General features: G+C 39.7%; 2 protein-coding genes and 1 long non-coding RNA gene across 5 annotated transcripts; all 3 read right to left on the reverse strand.

The window, feature by feature from the left end:
* Positions 1 to 1,348: 1,348 nt before the first annotated feature.
* klhl3 (kelch-like family member 3) lies at positions 1,349 to 14,164 on the reverse strand. Of its 3 annotated transcripts, none has more exons than XM_032528154.1 (15): positions 14,069 to 14,164; positions 12,302 to 12,436; positions 11,631 to 11,737; positions 11,425 to 11,546; positions 9,373 to 9,535; positions 9,051 to 9,160; positions 7,430 to 7,546; positions 7,104 to 7,253; positions 6,828 to 6,945; positions 5,707 to 5,904; positions 4,990 to 5,091; positions 4,742 to 4,870; positions 4,218 to 4,358; positions 3,165 to 3,308; positions 1,349 to 3,055 (listed from the first exon to the last, which is right to left on the reverse strand). In XM_032528154.1, the coding sequence occupies exons 1-15, from the start codon at positions 14,086 to 14,088 to the stop codon at positions 3,027 to 3,029; spliced, it is 1,785 nt and encodes a 594-aa protein (XP_032384045.1). In that variant the 5' UTR covers positions 14,089 to 14,164; the 3' UTR covers positions 1,349 to 3,026. The 3 variants fall into 3 exon arrangements, with proteins under 3 accessions (XP_032384045.1, XP_032384044.1, XP_032384046.1); XM_032528153.1 differs by having other exon boundaries at positions 12,302 to 12,460; XM_032528155.1 differs by lacking the exons at positions 12,302 to 12,436; positions 14,069 to 14,164 and having other exon boundaries at positions 11,425 to 11,562.
* Positions 14,165 to 14,378: 214 nt separating this feature from the next.
* Positions 14,379 to 15,678, reverse strand: LOC116696910 (uncharacterized). Its single transcript, XR_004333859.1, has 2 exons — positions 15,251 to 15,678; positions 14,379 to 14,814 (listed from the first exon to the last, which is right to left on the reverse strand). It is a non-coding gene; the product is annotated as an uncharacterized LOC116696910 (long non-coding RNA).
* Positions 15,679 to 16,841: 1,163 nt separating this feature from the next.
* Positions 16,842 to 18,561, reverse strand: LOC116696908 (heterogeneous nuclear ribonucleoprotein A0). The gene has a single exon (XM_032528163.1). The coding sequence runs from the start codon at positions 18,375 to 18,377 to the stop codon at positions 17,478 to 17,480; it is 900 nt and encodes a 299-aa protein (XP_032384054.1). The 5' UTR covers positions 18,378 to 18,561; the 3' UTR covers positions 16,842 to 17,477.
* Positions 18,562 to 21,462: the final 2,901 nt, after the last annotated feature.

Genomic DNA, 21,462 nt, shown 5'->3' on the forward strand with positions numbered 1-21,462 from the left:
CTCTTTTCAGATAGCAGCCTTGTGTAAACGAAAATGTCCAAAAGTGCTAAATGCATACTTAAAATTTCAGACAAAAGCAAAGAAGTCAGTTTAGATCTTTTTTTTTTTGCAAAGTAAGCCTGCTTAGTATTTGTTAATTCAAATTATTTCAAGTTCGAACGTTTACAAATCACCTACATAAGCTCCAACTATGAATGTATGAATGTTTATCAGTCACAAATCACACAATCTCCCAAACACACAGAAAATAACTCAACATATCAATGGTTTAGTTCACAACATCCCCAGTTTATAATAAAAATATATCATCTGTGCTTAGTAAGAACATTATTCATCTCAAAAAGCCTCCATAAGATACAGTACATCAAAAGACAAAAATCTCACTTCAAGGCCAATTTAGTTGCTGCTCTGGATCTTTCAATAGAGTCCTCACCAATTTAGACAAACATTTTTTCAAGTCAACATGAATGAGAAGCCCTAAAAGGTGCCTGCATTTTGGAAAGTTTAAACATTAGCAGCTCTGTGGTAATTCAGCAAACTCAATCTGCTAATGACGGCAAACATTATCGTTTACGATCTAAAAAAAAAAGAAAAAAATGCATTTTTCCTACAGTCCATTTTAGCACCTTAAAAGCTACGAATAGTTTTTATTAGCAGTAATGTGAACAAAGCGTATATTGCTCAGAAAAACATTTTCCTTCTGGTGGGTTCAGACTGATTAGAGGCTTCAACATCCCAAACTGTGCTTGAAATCACATATAAGGCATTTATTTACCTTCCATCATTTTGTTTAAGTATCAAAAATTCCCACAATGAAACAAAAAAAAAGTATTGTTCATTGTATTATAAAAACATTTTTTCACATTTGATACAACATATCATCATCAATAATTGTTGTTGAATGGAATGTCAGAAAACTCAATGTATTATTAGTAACTAGAGTAATGATTGAGTGGATCTAATGTAGGAACGCACAAAACAATCCACGGCGTTCCCCTGCATTACTGCAAAGTGATTAATCTCAAACATTAGGATTGGTGCTCTGGTAATTTGGAGAACACAGTTAAGAACCTTTTAGTAGCTAATGTTTTGCCATAAACTGGTCTTCATCATGACGCACTTCAAAATGTTGCTGTTGCACTTAACTGTGAGCTCCAAGTCTATGCATGGAGATTCCCTAAAATAATTGTATAACTGTAAATAATTGCATAATTGTATAATATATCTTGAGGGAGTCATTTTATACTTAACTAACCTTCTGGAAACACATTCATCATTTGAAATGTATGAGGTGGGACTAATGTAGTACACGTCTAGTAAATTGACTAAACATCCAAAAACAACAGTATGGTCTTTAGTATTTTATACACTTTTTTGTCAGAAGGTTTTGAAATGACAATAATATATATCAATAATGTCAATTATGTTAGTAATTACTAGAAGATTACAGGCAGAAGTAAAAGGTTCTGGTGAGAACTCCATTCACAAAAGCAGCTTCAATAAATCTCTTTTCTTCAAAAGCTATGGCACCAGTCAGTCAGCTAAATAACAATTTAAAATACACCCGTCAATGTGAATGAATGTGAGAGAACAAGTGTAACACGTGGCTGGGAAAATTAAATGAGATCCTCACTTTGATTTGAATAAATGCTATGCACTCGAATGTCCCAAAACAATAAATAGACAATCTTACACCCTTATCTTTTACATTAGAATTTTTACAGTGCATATTGACACTCTCCATTAGACAACAAACAATAACAATTCATCATTTTAGTTTGTTACTTAGCGATAAAAACATTATGTGACTCCAGCATTTTCTGATCAGCATTACTGGCACTTTTTTTTTTTTTTTTTATACAATTTCTGATACAATTATTGGCCTCAAAGTTGTGAATTTAAATGCTTCCATGACTACGCTCAGTAATGGAGACAGACAGCTAAGCAGCCGTCTGTCTGACAGCAGGTCAGTCAGAAAGTCGAGCAGATGTCCGTCAGGCCGATCGGTGAGTCAGACGGCCAGCCTGCAGGTCTGTGTTAGTCAGTGCAAGCAATCAGCGCATCAGTAGTGTGTTGACAACAGACTCAAGTCCTACTGTGTCAAATCAGATCAACTGGCCCGGGTCTAAAGCCACAGCAAGTGGTTTTTGACCTCTTTTTAAAAACAATTGCAAAATATTAAATACAATAACTGATTTGCATATAAGATGTTTTCTACATTCTTGATCTTGTAGCTCTCTAGGTCCAGGCCTCCAGGTTGAGAACAAATACACTCTGGCAGTTGTGGCCTTTTGCTGACCACACAACAGCTGGACCTGCTGATGGTCGGTGCGGGAATCCAATAATTTATTTTTTCAAAATCAAGTCGCCAATAATTTAGATTGATTTATATTCTAGGAATTGTGGCGAGTCTCATAATTAAAAAAAGTCTTAAATGGCAGCCCAGGTTTTCAGGATGTTGAAAAATGCCCCTGCAACAGCTACTCACAGGTCAGTGTTGCCATGTCCTGATTATTGCAGTAATATTGTCAACGCTGTAGGTGGTCAGTCTGCTTGCAAACAGCGGATTTCAGTTTCACCGTCCATCACATGAATGCCCCCATGACACCACTGAGGATCTAAAGCACTTCACTCCGTTTGGCCCATCAAAGTGATTTGCATATCAGTGTCTCATGTCAGCTGACACAGCCACTTGTTTTATGGGCTTGGCAATTGAAAACTCACCAAGACAAAGTTCTTACAATCCCACTAACCTGTGGATATTGTTTCTTATCCAGTGCCCTAACAGGATCTGACTTATAGAAATGGACATAGCATTAAAATCAGGTTGTGGTTTAGCGCCAAAAAAATAACTCCTTAAGATGGATGGTTGATAAAGTCAGCTGAGAATTGAGGTCATCCTATCCATTCGAACAGTGTTTATCTCAGGAGTTGCTGCTCCGGCTGCCTGTTGAGCTTAAGACGTCCGTGCGAGTCTCTGTGAAACTGGCTGCCGATGCAGAGCTGATGCTGCGGGAGGCCTCTGGTCATAATGGCTTGTCAATCACTGCAACTCCTAGAGGAGGAAGAAAAGGAAAAGAGTGAGTGAGAGAAACTACTACAGAAACAGGTAAACTGTGAAGACTGTCATATTTGTTTCCTGTGTTTTGCAGGATCAGACTTACCTGCATAGCTGCGTCCATTGCTCATGTTAGTGGGAATAAGGCTCCACTTGTCTGTGGCAGGGTTGTAAAACTCTACAGAGGACAGGTTACAGGAGCCGTCGTCTCCTCCGATCACGTACAGCAGCCCGTTAATGGCACAAATACCTTGAGGACAGAGTTGAACAACTTTTTTACAAATCCCGTTTAACATTTCATCTATTTTGACTCATAAGGTTTATGGCTCTCGTGATATTTAGAATTCAGTATAGAGGTTTTTGTACAGTAAATCAAGCCCACGTTAAGCAGGCTAACGTTTTTCAGAATGGTTCAGCCACCATTCTGTAAAAATCCCATAGGTGCTGCACATGTTTTAGGTTGTTTTGATTGCACAGGCCAATGAAGTAAAGTGAGGTTGCCCTTGGTTCCTGGAACCAAGTTGAGATTTTTACACATTATTCAGCTGAAGGTTTTTATGTACAAAATCAACAGGAGCTTCATGATTTTGATCAGGGTTTGATGGGTTTTGTTCTGAGACGCCACACTTGTACTATAAACGTAAGCTTAGGGAACTAGAGGACGGCGGTGGACTAGATATTTAAAGGGGATCAAATACACTACCGGTCAAAAGTTTGGGGTCACTTACAAATTTCCATTCCACTCCATTACAGACAGAACACCAGCTGATCTGAGTGGGGGGCTGATCTTTAATGCAATATCTACATTGCCCATTATCAGCAACCATTCATCCAATGTTCCAAAGGCTCATTACGTGTAATTTATAAAAGCTAACTAAGAAAACATTGGAGAACTATTTTGCAATTACATAAGCACATAAAGTCATCTGAAAACTGTGTGCAATGGAAATTTCTAAGTGACCCCAAACTTTTGACCAATAGTGTTAAGTGCTGGAAAGGTCGTGAAACCACAGAAAAAAAAGAAAAACGATCCTGCTTGTTTGCATTACATTACATTATGTCATTTAGCTTACGCTTTTATTCAAACCGACTTGCAATTTCTAGCTCTGACAGTAACTACCTATGTGCAAAAACTGTCCGTCTGTGGTCGTTATCTGACCTGCGTTTCGTCGGCACATGTTCATGTCACAGACCAGTCTCCAGGTGTTGGTCTGTGGGTTGTACACCTCAACGCTTTTTCTCACCAGAGGGCCGTCATGTCCTCCTGCTGCGTACAGCTGACCTTTCAACACACCTACCCCTGGACAAAAAAATAAAGAAACAATGGCAGAATTTAGATTTTTTTAATAATTATTTTTTACAACCAAGAAAGTGGAACTTTTCTTCATGTTTTTAAGGTGAGCACAGTGTAATGATTTGTAATAGTTGTGTTCTTTTTAGGATTATTACTTGTACAATTACAGACCACTGGGTGGTGGTGCTGTTGCTACAAAGGACATACGGTGTGCCTGGTAAAGATGACCACAAATAACAATTGTGAAATAATAAATAAATGCAACAATAATTGTATTAACATAAAATCTACAATATTAATAAACATAATCTAGGGGCAAAGCTGTATTGTTTTGCTGCTCCCTGTGTGGATTCTGTATAAAGAGCAGAATATAGTGTATGAGTGAGTACCTGCTCCACTGCGCCGTGTGCTCATGTCAGCTAGGTAGCACCACTGATCAGCAACAGGGTCGTATTCTTCCACTGTACTGAGACACTGACGCGATGCTCCATCATAACCTCCTACTGCATACAACTTACCTGCAGACGCAGAGACACACAATCTGAATTTTAGCTTTTCTTTGAAATTAATTACGTATGATGTAACCCAGGACAAACACACCCACACACCCCCACCCACACACACACACACACCTTACCATCAACCACCCCTACACCCACACTGCTGCGTCTGGTGTTCATAGAGGCAACATACATCCACTCGTTGGTTTTATAATTGTAAGCTTCAACTGTTGACAAACCTAAAAGGAGAGAAAACAACAAAAAAGCAAATAGATGAGGAAATGACATTAACAGGTCAGAATAAGACTGTGTGGGTGTTGATCAGTCTGTAGGTGTAAACATTTTTCATCCAGCTAGTAGACGTGTTAAGAGAAGGAAAGAAAATAGCTGCCATGTTGCTCATGTTTACTGTTAACACTTTATGAGGCAGTTGTGCTACTGCAAGCAATTATGATCTGCTCAACCAGGTAACGATGCTAAGTCAGATGGCAAAATGAGTTAGAAAAAAAAAAACTGGACAGGATAACTAAATCAGCACTTTACCCTCAGACAAGCAAGTCTTATATTTTAATCTTCACCTGTTCCAACCTCACCAATTATTTTTTTCCAGACATTACTTAACTGAATTTGTATATTTTCATTCAACGTTCCTTCTGCAATTAGACCCCACCATACAATCTCATAAACTTAACAATATTTTCCCCATCGTGTTTGACACTGTGTGAGGACTGGGGTGTGTGTTAGAGGACTTCATAATCAATCATTTATAATTGTAATGCGGGGAGTGAAAAATGAAAGTGAAATTTAATTGGGGGTCTCTATGTACTATTAATTGATTGATTGAGTGCCTGTACCTATACTGCCATTAAAGCCTCCAACTGCGTACAGTAAGTCGCCCAGCACAGCAGCTCCCAGTGTACTGCGTCGCTCCTGCATGCTCGCCACAGCACTCCACTGGTCTCTCACTCCGTCGTACACGTCCACCGTTCGCTCCCGCAGTGAACTGTTGAACCCCCCAACTGCATACACACGGCCTGCCATAGAAACCACACCTGGACACAGACCCAATGAAATAGCAAAAATGTTATAAGGTGAAAATTTGAACTGCATCAACTTGGTTATGGATGTAATTATTTTTTTTACTGAAGATACTGACCGTACTAAATTGTTATCTATTTTTCAGACTATCAACAGTTTCAACTTATTTCAGTATAAGAATCAACTTGCAGAGACTTGAATCTTGTGTGACACAGTTAAACCATCAAATATCATCTTCTTTTACATCAAAGTTGTGTTACTGTTGTTTGGAAAGCAGGCACAAGGAGGAAGTGTTTCATACACTGTCATTGCTGATGCATTCAAGGACAATCAGGCATCAATATTTTTTTCCAAGAATATTTACCTTGCAGTCAGACTACCCTTTTCTCCTGGGAGCTGAAGCTGTTTTATAGGCTCTTTTCAAAACCACCAGACTTCTTTGGCAAAAAAAGTAATTCTACCTAGCAGGACATGGAGTTGCTGGTCTGCTGCCTCAATCGGTTGGTTGGTTTGAGTTATTGTGTGACTTTGGGGTTTTAAATGGTCAGTTCAGATTCACAACCCTACTTAAAAAAATCTGAACTACCCTTTTAAGACATTTTACACCTTATATTTTTTATTGATTATGTGATAATAAATAGTACCTTTGTGAAACTCGATCTAAGGTCCAGTTTTTAGAGAGACTTTGTCCGCTGACTATTAATCAAAAATGTTTGAAGTTGTATTTTGCTTTTATTGTATTTTACTGTAAAGTGTTCCTGTTATTGTGTCCACCCCCTGTACCCAACTACATATAAAAAAAACCCACAGGGATTGCCTGTGTCTGAGGAACTGGTGACACATTTAGAATGTCAACCAGGACAGGTGAAAAAAAAAATAGTACAATTGTCAGACTAAACTACAGAGTCACATACAGTCCATCAAAACCCACACTGACCTGCCCGGCAGCGTCGTGACGGCAGGTCAGCTACTTGGTACCATCGATCTTCCTGGAAGTCGTAACACTCCACACTGCGGATCGCCTTAGGAGCCTGACCGCCCACCACAATCATCACCTACCACAAGCACACAGTCATTGTCAGCCATTTGACTTCAAATAAGTCTTTATAAAAGAAAACATACATCTGATGCAGCCGCTTTCTACAAGGTAGATACACATGTATCTTGTATTAGGGATTCTGTCTTGTTGAGTGCCATGTGACTGTTTATGTACCTTTGGGATGCTGATAGGAGTTCGTGGTCGGGTCCTGTCTGTCTTGATGAGGTGCCGCTGGTCAGCTGGCAGTAGGTGATACTTCATTGCTTCTATGAGAAAATCTTTACAGGTGTTGTTGTTCTTTATCAAAGCCTCTTCCTCGACAATCTGAAACAGGGACCACATTTCAGGCAAATTTCCTTCACAACATTTAGGGGCCAACCTTTTTCTACGACTAGTAAAAATTTTAATGTATGCATGACATGCATTATGGCAGAGGGCAGCAAAGGGCAGGAAAGAAAAATGGGGAAGAATGTAGAGGAAGAGCAGAGAATTTATTTTACCTGTACCAGGTAATCCCTGGACAGTAGTGGAAGCCTGACATGCTCCATTAGTTTGGGCATGTACTCCAGACGAGCTGGCTTATCGTGCTTGATCCAAGATATCATCGCCTCAAATACCTACGAGAGAGATGGAGAGCAGAGTCAGACAGCAGGGAGGGACAGAACATGACAGGATAAAGCAGCAATAGAGAGACAGAAATGCAGACAGGGAGGAAATTGTTAAAACTGATTAAGATTTCTTGTACTTGTATGTAGTATTAACAGAATATATAATATAAAAACCAAATAAATATGGATATACTTAATAAACCATATAGACAGATATGTACAGTATGTACAGCTATGTGCAGTGTGGTAGCATTAGTTTATTGATAAGCACCAACAAGCAAAGCAATGGCAATATCGAAATAAACCAGATTCTGATTTAACATACCATGACTTTTCAAGGTCAGTTCTCTGTCAGTGTATTTAAAAAAATTGGGGATGCAAGGCCAAAACTGGTTTCTGCATTGGAAAGGTCTGGAGAGAGAGGGTTTTCAGACACTGTTCAATGATCTCCCACGCCCGACAATTTTGACGGTTTAACCAATTTTGCGAATGGCATTATGGCTGTAGATAACAAGTTCTTTCATAGTGAATTACCATTGTCGATTGCTTGCACTTGCTCCCAGCAGGATGTCAGCATAACAGAGGTGGCAGACCTTTGATCCTCATGTTTTTCTATCAAAAATCTACTGCTTAAAATTCACTGATTTACACACACATTCACACTTGATCGTCTCCTGTCGGCCTGTGGAGCAGCTCCACTAAAGGGAAACGAGGGAATGAATGCACAAAGGGACAACAACGATGGTAGTTGAGGGAAAAAAGGCCCGTTACTTGACTACTCCCTACACTTTCTTCTCCTTCATGGTTCAAACTAGCTGACTTCTAAACTCACGGTACCATCATACAGCATAAACTATGCTTTTATTTATTTATTTATTTTAAACAGGCCTCAAAGCTATACACTGTTTTTTTGTGTGTAGAACCACCACATGTATGCAATGAATTAAAAATGTGGTGTTAATTGTTAATTCATCTGGGTTACTACAACATTAGGAGTGAGGGTAACTATATTTGAATAATGTGTGCTCCCAAAGTTGGAAGTTTTCCAAGTATCACATTTTGATGCTGTGAAGACAGTTGTAGTAAATTGTAACTGATTGTGAAAGCCAGTGAAACACTGAACAGTATAACAGTGTGGCTCCCTCTTTCACTTTAGTCTTGCCCAGACCTACAGTATCTCCACTGCGTTGTGTCAGTGCTGGAGTATGGTCTGGCTACACCACTTCTCATTCTGGGATAGGGAAGGAAAAGAACGAGTTAATTTGTATTTTTTTTAAACCAATCACAATCGTGAGTGCTAAGCTCAGATGCAGCCACAGTGCCCTTGCACTGAAGATAGCGTAACGGGAGGAGAATGCTAAGTCTTTCTCAGCTCCCACTATACCCAGAATTTCTCTAACTTGTCCCTTTTCTGGTGGACGTTATTTTGCTTTCATTATAAATGTAATTCTCACATATCTTTTCACCCACAAGGAAAAGGGACAAATTGTTTTTATTAAAAGTGCCGTCTGACCTTTTCCTCTGTGGAAACAGTGAGTTTGTCGCTGGAAATGAGGCTGCACATCTGCTGCAGAGAAAGGCCCAGGAACTCCTCTCCCTGCACCACCTCAGTGAAATGCTGCTCTGAGAGACACAAACATGCAGGGACACACAGACACACGGAGAGACAGACAGACAGACACACACACACATAAACACACACACAAAATGAAATATTGGTCAAAGCACAAATTTTACATGTAGCATCTTTCCAAAGTCTGGTGAAACTGTTACATAAAAGTAACACCACCTAACACAGTGGCAAAGATGTGTGGTGTTAACACAGAGAAGCTTACCAGCGTATGCGTGGGACTGGTCGAGAAGCTGTGTGCATGTGTGCAGGTCAGCAAAGGCTCTGATACCCAAACAGTTAGTGGGGTGAAGCTGAGACTGCAGGAACTCACAACAAACCTGACGAACATCCATCAGCTGGAGGAGGCTGGCTGCTGGCAGCAGGACCTGCAATGAGGATACACAATAGAAAGTCTATTTAAAACTGGTTTTAATTTGTGGAATAACTTTACTGGAAGGCACTGACTTGGGCTTCCACATTCTGGATCATCTTACGGATTTAAGTATGCCAATAAATGTGTTTTAAGTAACATGGAAGAGCCCAAAAGATTTACCATCCACAGCCTACAGCCAACATTCAGGAACATTTGGTAGCTGTAAGTCCGTTAGGTAATGGATATATATTCTTAGTGCAAACAACATGTTACTTCAACAATGATGCTGGTCAGTCAGTTGGTTTATTCATTAATTGATCAGCTACTAAACCAACCTGCCAAGCAGATACCAGTCATTCCAGCAAGCTGGCCGTTAACCTCTGTACCTCTGTACGCTTTGGTGATTTGTCTTTTGCAAGTGCTTTTTTTTTTTTTATTAAAGAAATTATGGATGGTCTGTGCAAGGGAAGAAATGAGTTTGCAACTAAAACAAAGCCATAGATTTGGCTTTAATCTCTGCAACGTGTATTGGCTGAACAACCACTTTTCAAGCAGCTTTGTTCATTTCTAAGACCTAAAAACACCATCATCTGCAACTGGTCAACAGTGTAATGAAGGGTTAGAGTCACAATGAAGACACGGATATGTGTTTGCTACAGTACAGCCCACTAAAAATTCAATTTCATTTGCCAGCAAAGAAAAAAAGGTGAGGCAAAAAAAAAATATTGTGTGAGATATGCTCAGCCATAAAACAATGCAAGGCGGCTGTGTTGATGAAGGCGAGACAATGAAATACTATAAAGGGAGGCCAGTTCAAGTAACAGATCAATGAGTTTAGAAGCCTATCAGCCACGAAAACACTAGACAGCAGATTATAATACTCACTCCCAGACAGGATTTTATAAGTATATAAATTCAGCTTTTGTTGCTGTGATTTGTGAGATAAACAACAGAAACACAGTACAGCGCTTGTTATAAAATAACAACAGGAATGGGTGCAAGGCATGCCAATGTATTAATAGGCTAATGCTGCACCTCACCAGATAATGTCAGAACGCAACCTAGAAGTCTGATATACTGTCAGTTAACAAGACAGGCAGGCAGTGTGCTGGTAAAAGCATGATGCTACCAGACAACACTTTGCTACATCCCAAGTTTGTCTGCCTCTACACCTCTCTGTCTGCTGCACTCATTCATCCGCTGAGCGTGTAGCGTTACTGTCTCCTCTGTTGTCTGTGCACAGCTGCCCTGTAGCCTTATGTCTTCTAAAAGGGAGCATCAGGACAACTGAAACTCTTCTTACAGCATCTGTCACAGCCTAGCACATGTGCGCATGCACGCACATTCAAGAGTGAGTCAACCAGGCAGTCACGCTGCTAACAGTGGGAGGATTTCCTGCCTCTCTCCATGCATACTTCCTGTGCTAATAATCAGAGGAAGTTTCCCGCCTGCAGCTTGATCCTGCTACATTTATTCAACCCAGTCCCAAAGCCATGCAGCTATCAAGAGTGAACGCCACTCCGACAAACAAGGCCTTAATCCAGCACTGTCACAGCAAAGCACAGTTTACAACCATTACCAGCTCTTACATCTCTAGTAATAAACACCTTCCCCCACAGGCAGGTTGGCCAGTCTGAAATTTTAACGGAAAAACCAAAACATTTAAAGCAATGAGGCATTAGTGTAACAATGTATCTTATGATAAGCAAAAACTGTGATTACTTTAACTTTTAACAACTCCAACCAACTTCCTGGTTCTTTCTTGTTTCCTCTTTTTTTTACATTTTAAAGTAAAACCAGAGTTGGAAACAAGTTAAAAGCCACCATAACTGAAGAAAAACAAAAAAAACAGGAAATGCTGTTTTCACTGCTCTTCATAAACACTGTAAAACACTATCTCACCTGGACGTTCTCTTCTGTGACCTCTATCTCAGCTGTGTAGATGTAGTCGACCAGCTTTCTCAGGGTGTGTCCATCCACCTCTCTGATCTCCACCTGATGGGCCTTGCTCTCACTCATATCACCTACAAAATACACACACTTAAGCACATGCCAGTACAAACACATCAGATAAGATGCCAAGCAAGCAACAGTGTGTGTGTGTGTACCTGTGAACATGGCACAGAAATAGGGGCTACAGGACGCCAGGACCACCCTGTGAGCTGGCACTTCAATGCTCCCCGCCACCAGCTGGATGTCACACAGCATCTTTTTACTGAAGTGCATATAGGAAACAGAGAGAGAGAGAAAATCTTTTTGTGAAAACTGCTGAAAATATGCATACGGGAACTAGGAAAATAAAGCATCTTTAAAGCTCAGTATGGACAGCAGCACTGCTATGCAAGGCAAGACTGGATAGCACAAATTGTAAACTGTCTTGCCTGACCACAAATGAAAAGAGTTTTAAGCTTTCTTGTGCTTTTATCCTCGTTATTGTATGTAGGACTGGGTGGTTGCAGTCTTGTATTTCCCTATTTTATTGTGAAATCAATCAATCAATCTATCTATCTATCTATCTATCTATCTATCTATCTATCTATCTATCTATCTATCTATCTATCTATCTATCTATCTATCTATCTATCTATCTATGAGCTTCAGTTCATTGCATGTGTTGTTTTTCAATCTTGTAAGTGAAAACAATGACTGTAGCAATTGCTTTAAAACAGCAAGGATGAAACGCTAGAATAAGCTTAATTTGAAAAATGCCTGCAGCAGTAAAATGGCCACACTGGCTACATTCTTTCCGTAGGGACCAACAGCACTGTCAGCAACACACCTCCTCAGGTCGTTCATCAGCTGGAAAGCCTTCCTCATGTGCGTCTGGTTGAAGGTGTGCATGCCTCCATTCACCATGTCCTCCTCTGAATCTGTGTTGTAGTTTGGACGTGGCGAGGCTGGTGTGGCCACCAGACTGGTAAGACATGAGAGGCAGTGTCTGGATCAGTAGAGATAGAAGCCAACCCAACAGTTAGACGGGCTACTTTCATGTTCATCTAAGGTTATAAGTAGACAATGGGACAGGGACATGATACTGGACCAAAGTGGTAAAATTAATCAAATTGAGTTCTTTAAACATACTTCTTTTGCCAGTGTTGTCAATATTGTGCTACACCACAGAGGCAAAAGCTGTTTAGTGAATGTGCAATGTGTCTTTGCCTCGGTTATTCTCCAGTTGAATGATATGGGAGTCTTTTAGTATTACTCACTGTCTGGCAAACGCTTGTATGATGCCACAGACCCATCCTTTAATAATCCATGGTTATCTGCTTTGGTTGTCATTGCACCCAGATGCAGTTGCACAACAGTGAGTCCACAGTCAGAATTTTATACATATTTTTTTGTTGTATTCAAGGTAGGTTAATTGTATGACACTATGCCTTGACACAATCATATTCTTAAGTCAAGGGGACCTAAACTCCATGAAAAGACACAAGCCAAGTCACCCTGTCCAACTATGTTGTTACGCTGATGTGTTGCTGGACAACTGTGATGTACATGTCAAAATGTTAATGACTAGGATACATCTATTGTTGATTTTAGTCTTTTCATCAGATTTGTTGACAATAATAAAAATTGAGAATATTCCCAGCCTTTAGCCCTCCTCAGACAGGTACATAAAAACAAGGAAAAATCTAAACTATCCGGTTACGCAATGTTTCATAAAGCAGAAGAGAATCTGCTGTTTTAGCAAGCCATGTGCAATCCTAACCCCAGAGAAACCCTTGGACAACATCTAAACTAAGTTTTTGATTCAACTTTAAACCAAACGGTGACCTGCACTTGCATCTGCAGGAAGAAAACAAAAAAGAGTGACATCCCACCGAACTAATCTAAAGGGACATTTGCTTGTTTGATGTTTCACATTGTTAGTGAGAAACTTGATGTATTGAAGTATGTACAGTACTTTTTGTTATCTTGACTCTCTCAACTATCCGTCTTTTGTCCAGACACCACAACTCAATAACAGTGTGAAGATATTATGATGCAGCAATACAAAGCCACACGATTATTATGTTAATTCACAACAACCCGTAGCTAAACTAATCAGTGTGCAATCATGACTCTGATGGTTAACAGAAAGCTTGTCTCCTTTCGTCCAAATATTTTTTTTTTTAAAGAAAAAAGAAAAAGATGTTAGTTTGGAGTTTGTTGAGCGTCAGGTTGGCAGGCGTGCTAGCTCTTAGCATTGCTAGTCATTTAACTTCATTGCTAACATAAGCTCATGATAGCTTCTCTTAACTGACATAAAGCTCAACTGAATTCAAGCCAGTACACATTCAGTTCACGGTCTATAAGATACACTTGTTTGGTTAGCAACTTAACAGCATCAGCTGTGTAACGTTAGCCAATGATACCAGCTAACTTACCGAAGCTAACTAGTCAACAAGGCTAGGTTGAGTTCGTGTGCTAGGAGAGAGCGCTTGAACTATCTGCGTTGGGTTTATGGCCGCTGGATCATGTGGGGTGAAATGTTATCCGACAGATGTAGAAGCAGCGTGAATTACAGCTTTACAGAATAATCCCTATCGCTGAGCCAACTCACCCTAACGACACACCGTCCATCCTCACGGAGTCAGACACAGCAGCAGGCAGCGCTGTGCAGCTGCGCAAAGATCGTGTATTACCGAGATGAATCACTCCCTACATAGTGGCCCCAAATAACACTTAGTTGCCTATGTTTTCAGTTATGTAGAGATACTATAGCTCATTCTTTTAGGAGACTTTAAGTTTCTAATTGATTTACAATCTTTTTTTCATCACATCTCATCACATCTCATCGCAGAAATGGGTGACAGGAGGTATGACAGATTATGTGCAAAAAGAAAGAAGTTCTTTTAGATTTTTAATTTTTTATAATTATCTTTAGTGGATGTTCAAAGTTATACAGGCTACAACAACACTGGAGGTGGTGAGCGAGAGGATGCTGTCCAAATAGATGGTATAAGCATCCTGAACGTCTTCCACCCCCTCTACGACCACGACATGCTGGTTGAGAAAGGGGAGCACCTTCAGCCAAGATGTTCCACCGAGAGGCCCAGAAGGCCACGGCGTCTGACCTTTGAATTCATCCCCACTCTGTTGCAGGATGGACATCCGTGGACGGGGAGGCTGCTGAGGTCCCTGAACTCACTCACTTACTGTGACTGGACTCACATTTTCATTCTTTACAATCTCTTTAACTTTGGCAAAGTGCAATACATATTTTTTGTACATATCATTTATAATAACTTCCCTTTTGCGCACCCAATGCACATCCAATCTGCCCACTGTATGCACGTTTAAAAGGCACTTTTTGTTTACATTTTGTACTTATGTTATATTAGTACTTGTACGTGTATGTGTTTTTTATGTTCTTTTACTATTCTTTGTTTGTGTTTTTGAATTTCCCTACAGGGATAAAAATAATAATCTATCTATTTATCTGGAATTGCAATGTAAAAACCAAAAAATTACTCATACACATAAATATTGTGTTAATACAGCACATTCATAAGATCTTAAATTCCTGCAAATAAGGGACAGTTTAAATCAATTTCGTTTATCCTATGACCATGGGAAGATGGGATATTTACTCAGGGTCCACCATTTATTTTTTTCTTGTTTCAAATTAAAAAGGGCTGAAACTAATGATTATTTTAACTATCAAAGCATTTGCTAATTGTTTTTCAGATTAATTGATTAGTCAAAAACATAAGTGAATAAATGCCCAATGGCAAATTTTCACAAGACCCTGGAGCAGCAACTATACTCTGGTCTCAGTTACATCAACAGGGTTTGATGCTGCAATGAAAAGTAACTATAGTAAGGTGCCATGCTGTAGCCATAACATTCATAATTTATGAGCCTTTGTATTAATATATACTTAAGTTTCTCTTTAACAGAAAGACTTGCTCTAAAGAGGAGTCAAGCCTTTTTTCTGCATTGAGAAACAAAGCCAAAGTGAAAGCTCACTTTTTTCTGCTGCCAGTGCACCTTCTGTCTTGAAAGCACATGTATATAGTGGTTTGAATAAGTTTACACACCCATGCTAAAGTTGATTAAATAGAGGAATAGAAAACCATCTTTTGGAAATTGATCTTAATGCCTTAATTAAAAAAAGTTAGGGAAATCCAACATTTTAGGGCATCAATTTTCTTTAAAGTAAATAAATGTTCTTTCTTAAAATACAGGGGGCATACGTATACACACCCCTTTGTTAAATTCAGACAGGCAGGCACATTTTGTTTTTAAAAGCCAGTTATTTCATGGATCCAGGATACTATGCATCCGAATAAAGTTCCCTTGGCCTTTGGAATTAACGTCACTACACATCATCACATACATAGAGATAGGCATGGGAAACTTTTCATAAGATCATCTCTCAATGCAAATCAAACCAGCCATTAAACTAACGCAAATGAAACAATACCAATCTTTATGTATGGTGAAGTGTATGTGAAGATGTGGGGTGATTTTAATTCCAAAGGCCAAGGGAACTTTATCAGAATGCATTGTATCCTGGATCCATGAAATAACTGGCCTTTAAAAATAAAAATGCTCCTGCCTCTATGGGAATTTAACATAGGGGTGTGTATACTCATGCCCTCTGTATTTTAAGGAAAAACATTTACAATACATTATTCATTCACATAAGAAAATTTAAAATTTGAATGAAGGCATTAAGATCAATTTGCAAAAGATGTTTTTTTATTCCTCTTTTTAATCAACTTTAGCATGGATGTGTAAACTTACTCTAGCCGCTGTATATAACAAAATTTGAAGTGAAATTGGGAAATAACATTTAGTTTATGAATAAAGTGAAATTTTCTAAAACTGTATTACTGATTGCATGCATGTGTGTTTACAAAATGTAAACTGAACCATTTCAGAAACAACAGTCCTTAGGTGAAACTGAAAAAAAATTAAAAATGTTTTTCTCACCTTCACTGAAACCAGTTTACAAAACGCAACTGGGCAATAAGCTTTAAAAAAAAAAAAAAAAATGTACAAATTAGACTGCATCCATGTGGATTGGCTCATTCGCTCATTGTATTGAAGGTTGCATTTAAATTACTCTCCAGAGACTATCAGAGGAGCAAGTCAGCTAAATGCAGATTCTCCTACCAAGTAAATAAAATGGCCGATGAACTGAAAACACATGCAGGAACACTCCCTCCTGGTGGTAGCTTTGTAAAAGTCAATTCATTAGGTTACAAAAGGTAGATTATCCACGTATTGGTGAAAAAACGCACCATACTCCAATTACCAGAAAGATTTGAATGCATTATCTGCTAAAATGCAACCCACACGATTTGAATTAAGACTGCGAGATTAGATAGATTTTCAAAACATTAAAAACTTTAATAAAAGCAGAATCAAACTGGGGTGAACTGAACACATGGATTTGAAAACAGTTTTAATCTAAACAAAAACCTGTAATGGGACGGGTGGAAAAAATAATTTACAGATTAAACAGTCCGTGACATTTCTCCAAAAAAATACTTTGTCACGAAAGTGTTTTAGATCAAGAAACTCAAGCAATCGAGTCCCATGCTGCCCGACACTGCCACCAACATTCCCTAAAACCCTGAGTTCATGATGCAAAAACAACACATCTGGCTAGTTTGCAAGACAAACAAACTCAATGCGGAGTTGGGAAGCAGCGACTGATTAATGTTACGGCTTTACAAATGGTTCAAAGCAAGTCTTTTCCCAACATAACAAAAGTACAATTCAATAATTCACAATTCTTAGTAGTAAAGTCCATAATGTGTGGAATAAGAGGACAGATGGGGACAGGATGGGGGAGCCAGGGTCCAAAGGACAGTCTCATTCATTCCGTGTGGGTGATGGGCACTGCTCCTTTATCTGAACTCAACAAAGACCCCCTCATGTGTGTGCGGGTGTGTGTAAATTCAAGTTCGCTGTAATCAGAATTTCCCCCATGGACATCACAAAACTTGAGGGAGCCCCTAATACCCACCACTGAATCCACCACCGCCCCGGCCGTAGCCACCGCCGCCTCTGTTGTAAGGAGGCGCGCTCCTGTGAGCGTTATAGGTGCCCTTCACTGCACCATAACTAGAGTGCTGCTGTCCGTAGCCATCCCCAAAGTCACCATTGCTGTAACCACCCCCCATCTGGTTGTCATATCCTCCCTCGTCGTATCCCCCATATCCCCCGTATCCTCCACCACCACCACCGTTGTAACCCCCGCCATAGCCGTAGCCGTCTCCGTAACTGCTGCCGTAGCCGCCTCCGTAGCCGCCACCACCTCCTCTTCCGCCGCCATAGCTTTGCATACCCCTTCCTCGACCTCTTCCGCGGCCACCGGTGGACATCTCCTGCTTGGTCAGAGCTTTCTTCACCTCCACCTTGTTCCCATTGATAACGTGGTACTTTGTCAGCACCGCTTTAGTGGCGGAGTCGGTGTCCTCGAAGAAGACAAAGCCGAAGCCCCTCTTCCTGCCGGTCTGTTTGTCAGAGATGATCTCGGCCTTCTCCACCACGCCGAACTGGGAGAAGTACTCGGTCAGGTTGTCCGCCTCGATGTGGTCTTTCACACCGCCGACAAAAATTTTCTTAACGTTGGCGAGGATGTCAGGGTTATTAGCATCCTCTCGTGCTATGGCCCTTTTCAATTCCACATCGTGGCCTTCGACGACATGTGGCTTAGCCGCCATTGCAGCGTCGGCCTCCTCCGGCGTCGAGTAGGTGATAAAGCCGAAACAGCGGGACCGGCCGAGCTGCTGGTTCATGACCACAACGCAGTCGTTAAGCGAGCCAAACTGCTCAAAATACTTGCGGACGCCATCTTCTGTGGTCTCCACGTTGAGGCCTCCTACAAAAAGCTTGCACAGTTTGGTGGCCATGATTAAATTTCGTCTGAGGATGGTAAGGAGAAACCGTCCCTCTTCGTCTTCTTCAATGAGCAACGTTAGGGCGGGCCGTTTGGCTCACTTGACATCGTAAAACGTTACCGTCGCTGATTGGTCACCTTGAAAAAATCACCAGTCTCATTGGCTCACAAGCGTTTCACGTTGTTGCTGCCTTCGAGTGCTGTCGGGAATCTTAGATTAAATTGCTGAGGAGTAAGGCAAGTTTGGATTTCAACATTTTGTGGTCGTTCGTTTTGTTTTAGTACAATACAAATCACATTAATAAAGCCATGTCCCGATTTAAGAACCTATTCTTATATAATTGGTACTGCATAACCACCGAATACAGCATATGATGCTTACTTAAATATAACAGCCATCACTTTCACCGTGGTTAATATAGCCTCGATGCTCTTAGAAAAGTGTTTTTATGCAGTGATTTTACTACATGAAAATGAAAATAATTTTAGAATTGAAAGTAGGCATTATATATTAACTGTTACTATTTAATATAAAAAAGGGAATGCACATTTTCCAATATATATGATCTGGTGTGTTCCCTAGAAAATGGCATAATCTAACTCACATAATGGATATTTATTGCTTCAAGACAGAGACATTGGTTGACTAGAGTGACAAGTAGGCACACTGGTCTTGAACCATAGCAAAAATATACAAGGAAGAACAAACACTGACCCAACAACAACTTATGCAGACTGTTTTGGTTTCTTTAAAGAACAGTGTCAACCCACTTTGGTGATTTTTGTTCTTTTAACAAAATATAAAGGATGATTTACTGTATACAACTGTATATGTCTAACATGTTACTCTGTGGCTGTGAACATTTTTCAAATAAATTCTTAATAAGTTCTTAATTGTGAGTTGAATGACCAGTGCATAACATCTCAGATGTGTGCTTTTAAGTTTTGAAATACAGTTTAAACTGCAGTTAAATTAGCTCTGAGATAGCTTTGATAAGTCATTCTGATTTAATATATTACAAATTTCCTTCAAGGGGGCTTTACAATTTGTACAGTATACAACATCCTCGGTCCATTAACATCAGATTGATTAAGATAAATCAAAATTCCCCTAGGAGGAAACCTCAGGAAGAGGCAGGGGTCCCTCTTCCAGGACAGATAAAATGTTAAGTGCTTCAATAACGTTACATCCTCTTCCTTTTTTATTTTAGACAGGGAGAACTGGTCATACTGGTCTTGATCCAACTGCAAAAAATATGAAAAGGAAGCACCAACAAACTAAGTCAACATATCAAACGATAAATAGTGCTGACCCTCTTATGTTATTTTTGCCTCAAAGAGCTGTGATTGGTTTAAGTCAGTCTTTTCACAGTAATTAAATCTTCTCTCAGCCCCTTTCCCCAAAGAGCTACTGGAAAAAAGACTATTCAATGTGCTTCTCCAACATACTTCAAAAAAATCCACAACACATTAATGCATGTTGCAACATGCCCCCGTTTTGAGCCAGTACTAGCGGTTATATCCAGTTTTCTGCAGATTAACTAGATTTGTCACCAGGAAAGCTGCAGCGTCGGTTTTGGGAAGACATCCGACTTTTAAACCAGATCATGTTTTTTTGGTTATTTGTTTTAAATGTAGCACTAGCATCACACTCTGCTACTTATCTTTGATGTGTTTGACTCCCAACTCAGATTCTACAATGTTAAAAGAGAGTTTCAGACATCTAGCAGGCCATGGAGCATAACTTTTTTTTGATGTGTCCCAGTTTTGTCTTTTGCACAAGCATATGATACCCACTCCTGCTAATGATTTTACACTTTGCTACTGACCTACAAGTGAACCAGTGAACAATGCAGGATTTTAAATACTAAAATATCAGCTTGGAAATGCACTTAAACACGTGTTGGACCTCCAGGATACACACAATGCTTCTTGGTGACTACCAATGAATATAAACTCTACAGGGCTCCTGTAAAATGGATCTATACATAGGTGACACCCATCACAAAATGTACAGTTTACAAATCCTTGGGTTCCCTTTGCAACTTTGCACTACCACAGGCCAGCAAAGTTGCTTATACCTACATCAAAAAAAGACGTCTCCAAAGACCTGAAAAGGCACTCAGATAAGATTTACACGAACCTGGTTGAGTTAAACATGATATCCATAACTTTAGAGCTTTGGCCTCATTTCTGCAAACCTTATCTGTCCAATCAGTGTGACCAATTCAAAACCCTTATTTTGACTCCATGACAGGTAGCACTAGGGGAGACACGCAACCAAAATATCCTCAATGTAAATAAGCAACATAACAAGTCTGTGTATAAAAATATATAATTTATTGTAGATTCATAAAAATCATGGCCAACATAAGAGAGGCTTCCTTTTCTTATGGGATGATCAGATATCGTCAAGCACTGTTATCCTATAAAAGGTAAGAGAACAAAAGTAAAATTGACACTCCACCCGCCCACAAAAAGCATCACTTAAACAGTATTTTTTGTCACATGTGACATAGCAAGTTAGGCATCACTAGTGCTCCTGGACCATCACAGCACATCAGACAGGCACCACTGCTAAATCCAGGAAGCAACTCTGGTTATGTCAGATGTATTGTTCTTTCATTATGCGGTTTAATGTTGAGCTTTATTGTGGTTACTTCAGCTCATTTAAAAATAAAGATTACATTTGTCTTTATCTGTGAGGGCACTTCCCAGTATTGATCTTTGCTACATTTAATTAAAAAAAACAATGTATACAATAATTTCTGTAATAATTCTTAAACCAAGGTTATTCATGTCCCCATAACCTGTTGAATGCAAATATTGCTGCATTAAAAGGACTACGGCAAAATATTGTTTACCTAGCAACTTACATATATTCAGCAACACTTCTGGTTGTCTTCAGGTGTAGTAGTGTAATGTAATAAAGTAAACTCAGGCAAAGTGTGCAGCCTTTAGTCCAGTTCTAGTTTACAGGCACTGCATCAAGCTGCAGAGGCTAACTGCATTCTGCATGGAGCCGGTCAGCCAATAGACCTTCTGGAAAATACACTTTCTAGTTTAAGTCAAATCCCCCCCCCCCCCAATCCTGTTCA

The sequence above is a fragment of the Etheostoma spectabile genome, chromosome 10 (genome assembly GCF_008692095.1).
Source record: "Etheostoma spectabile isolate EspeVRDwgs_2016 chromosome 10, UIUC_Espe_1.0, whole genome shotgun sequence".
Taxonomy (NCBI): domain Eukaryota; kingdom Metazoa; phylum Chordata; class Actinopteri; order Perciformes; family Percidae; genus Etheostoma; species Etheostoma spectabile.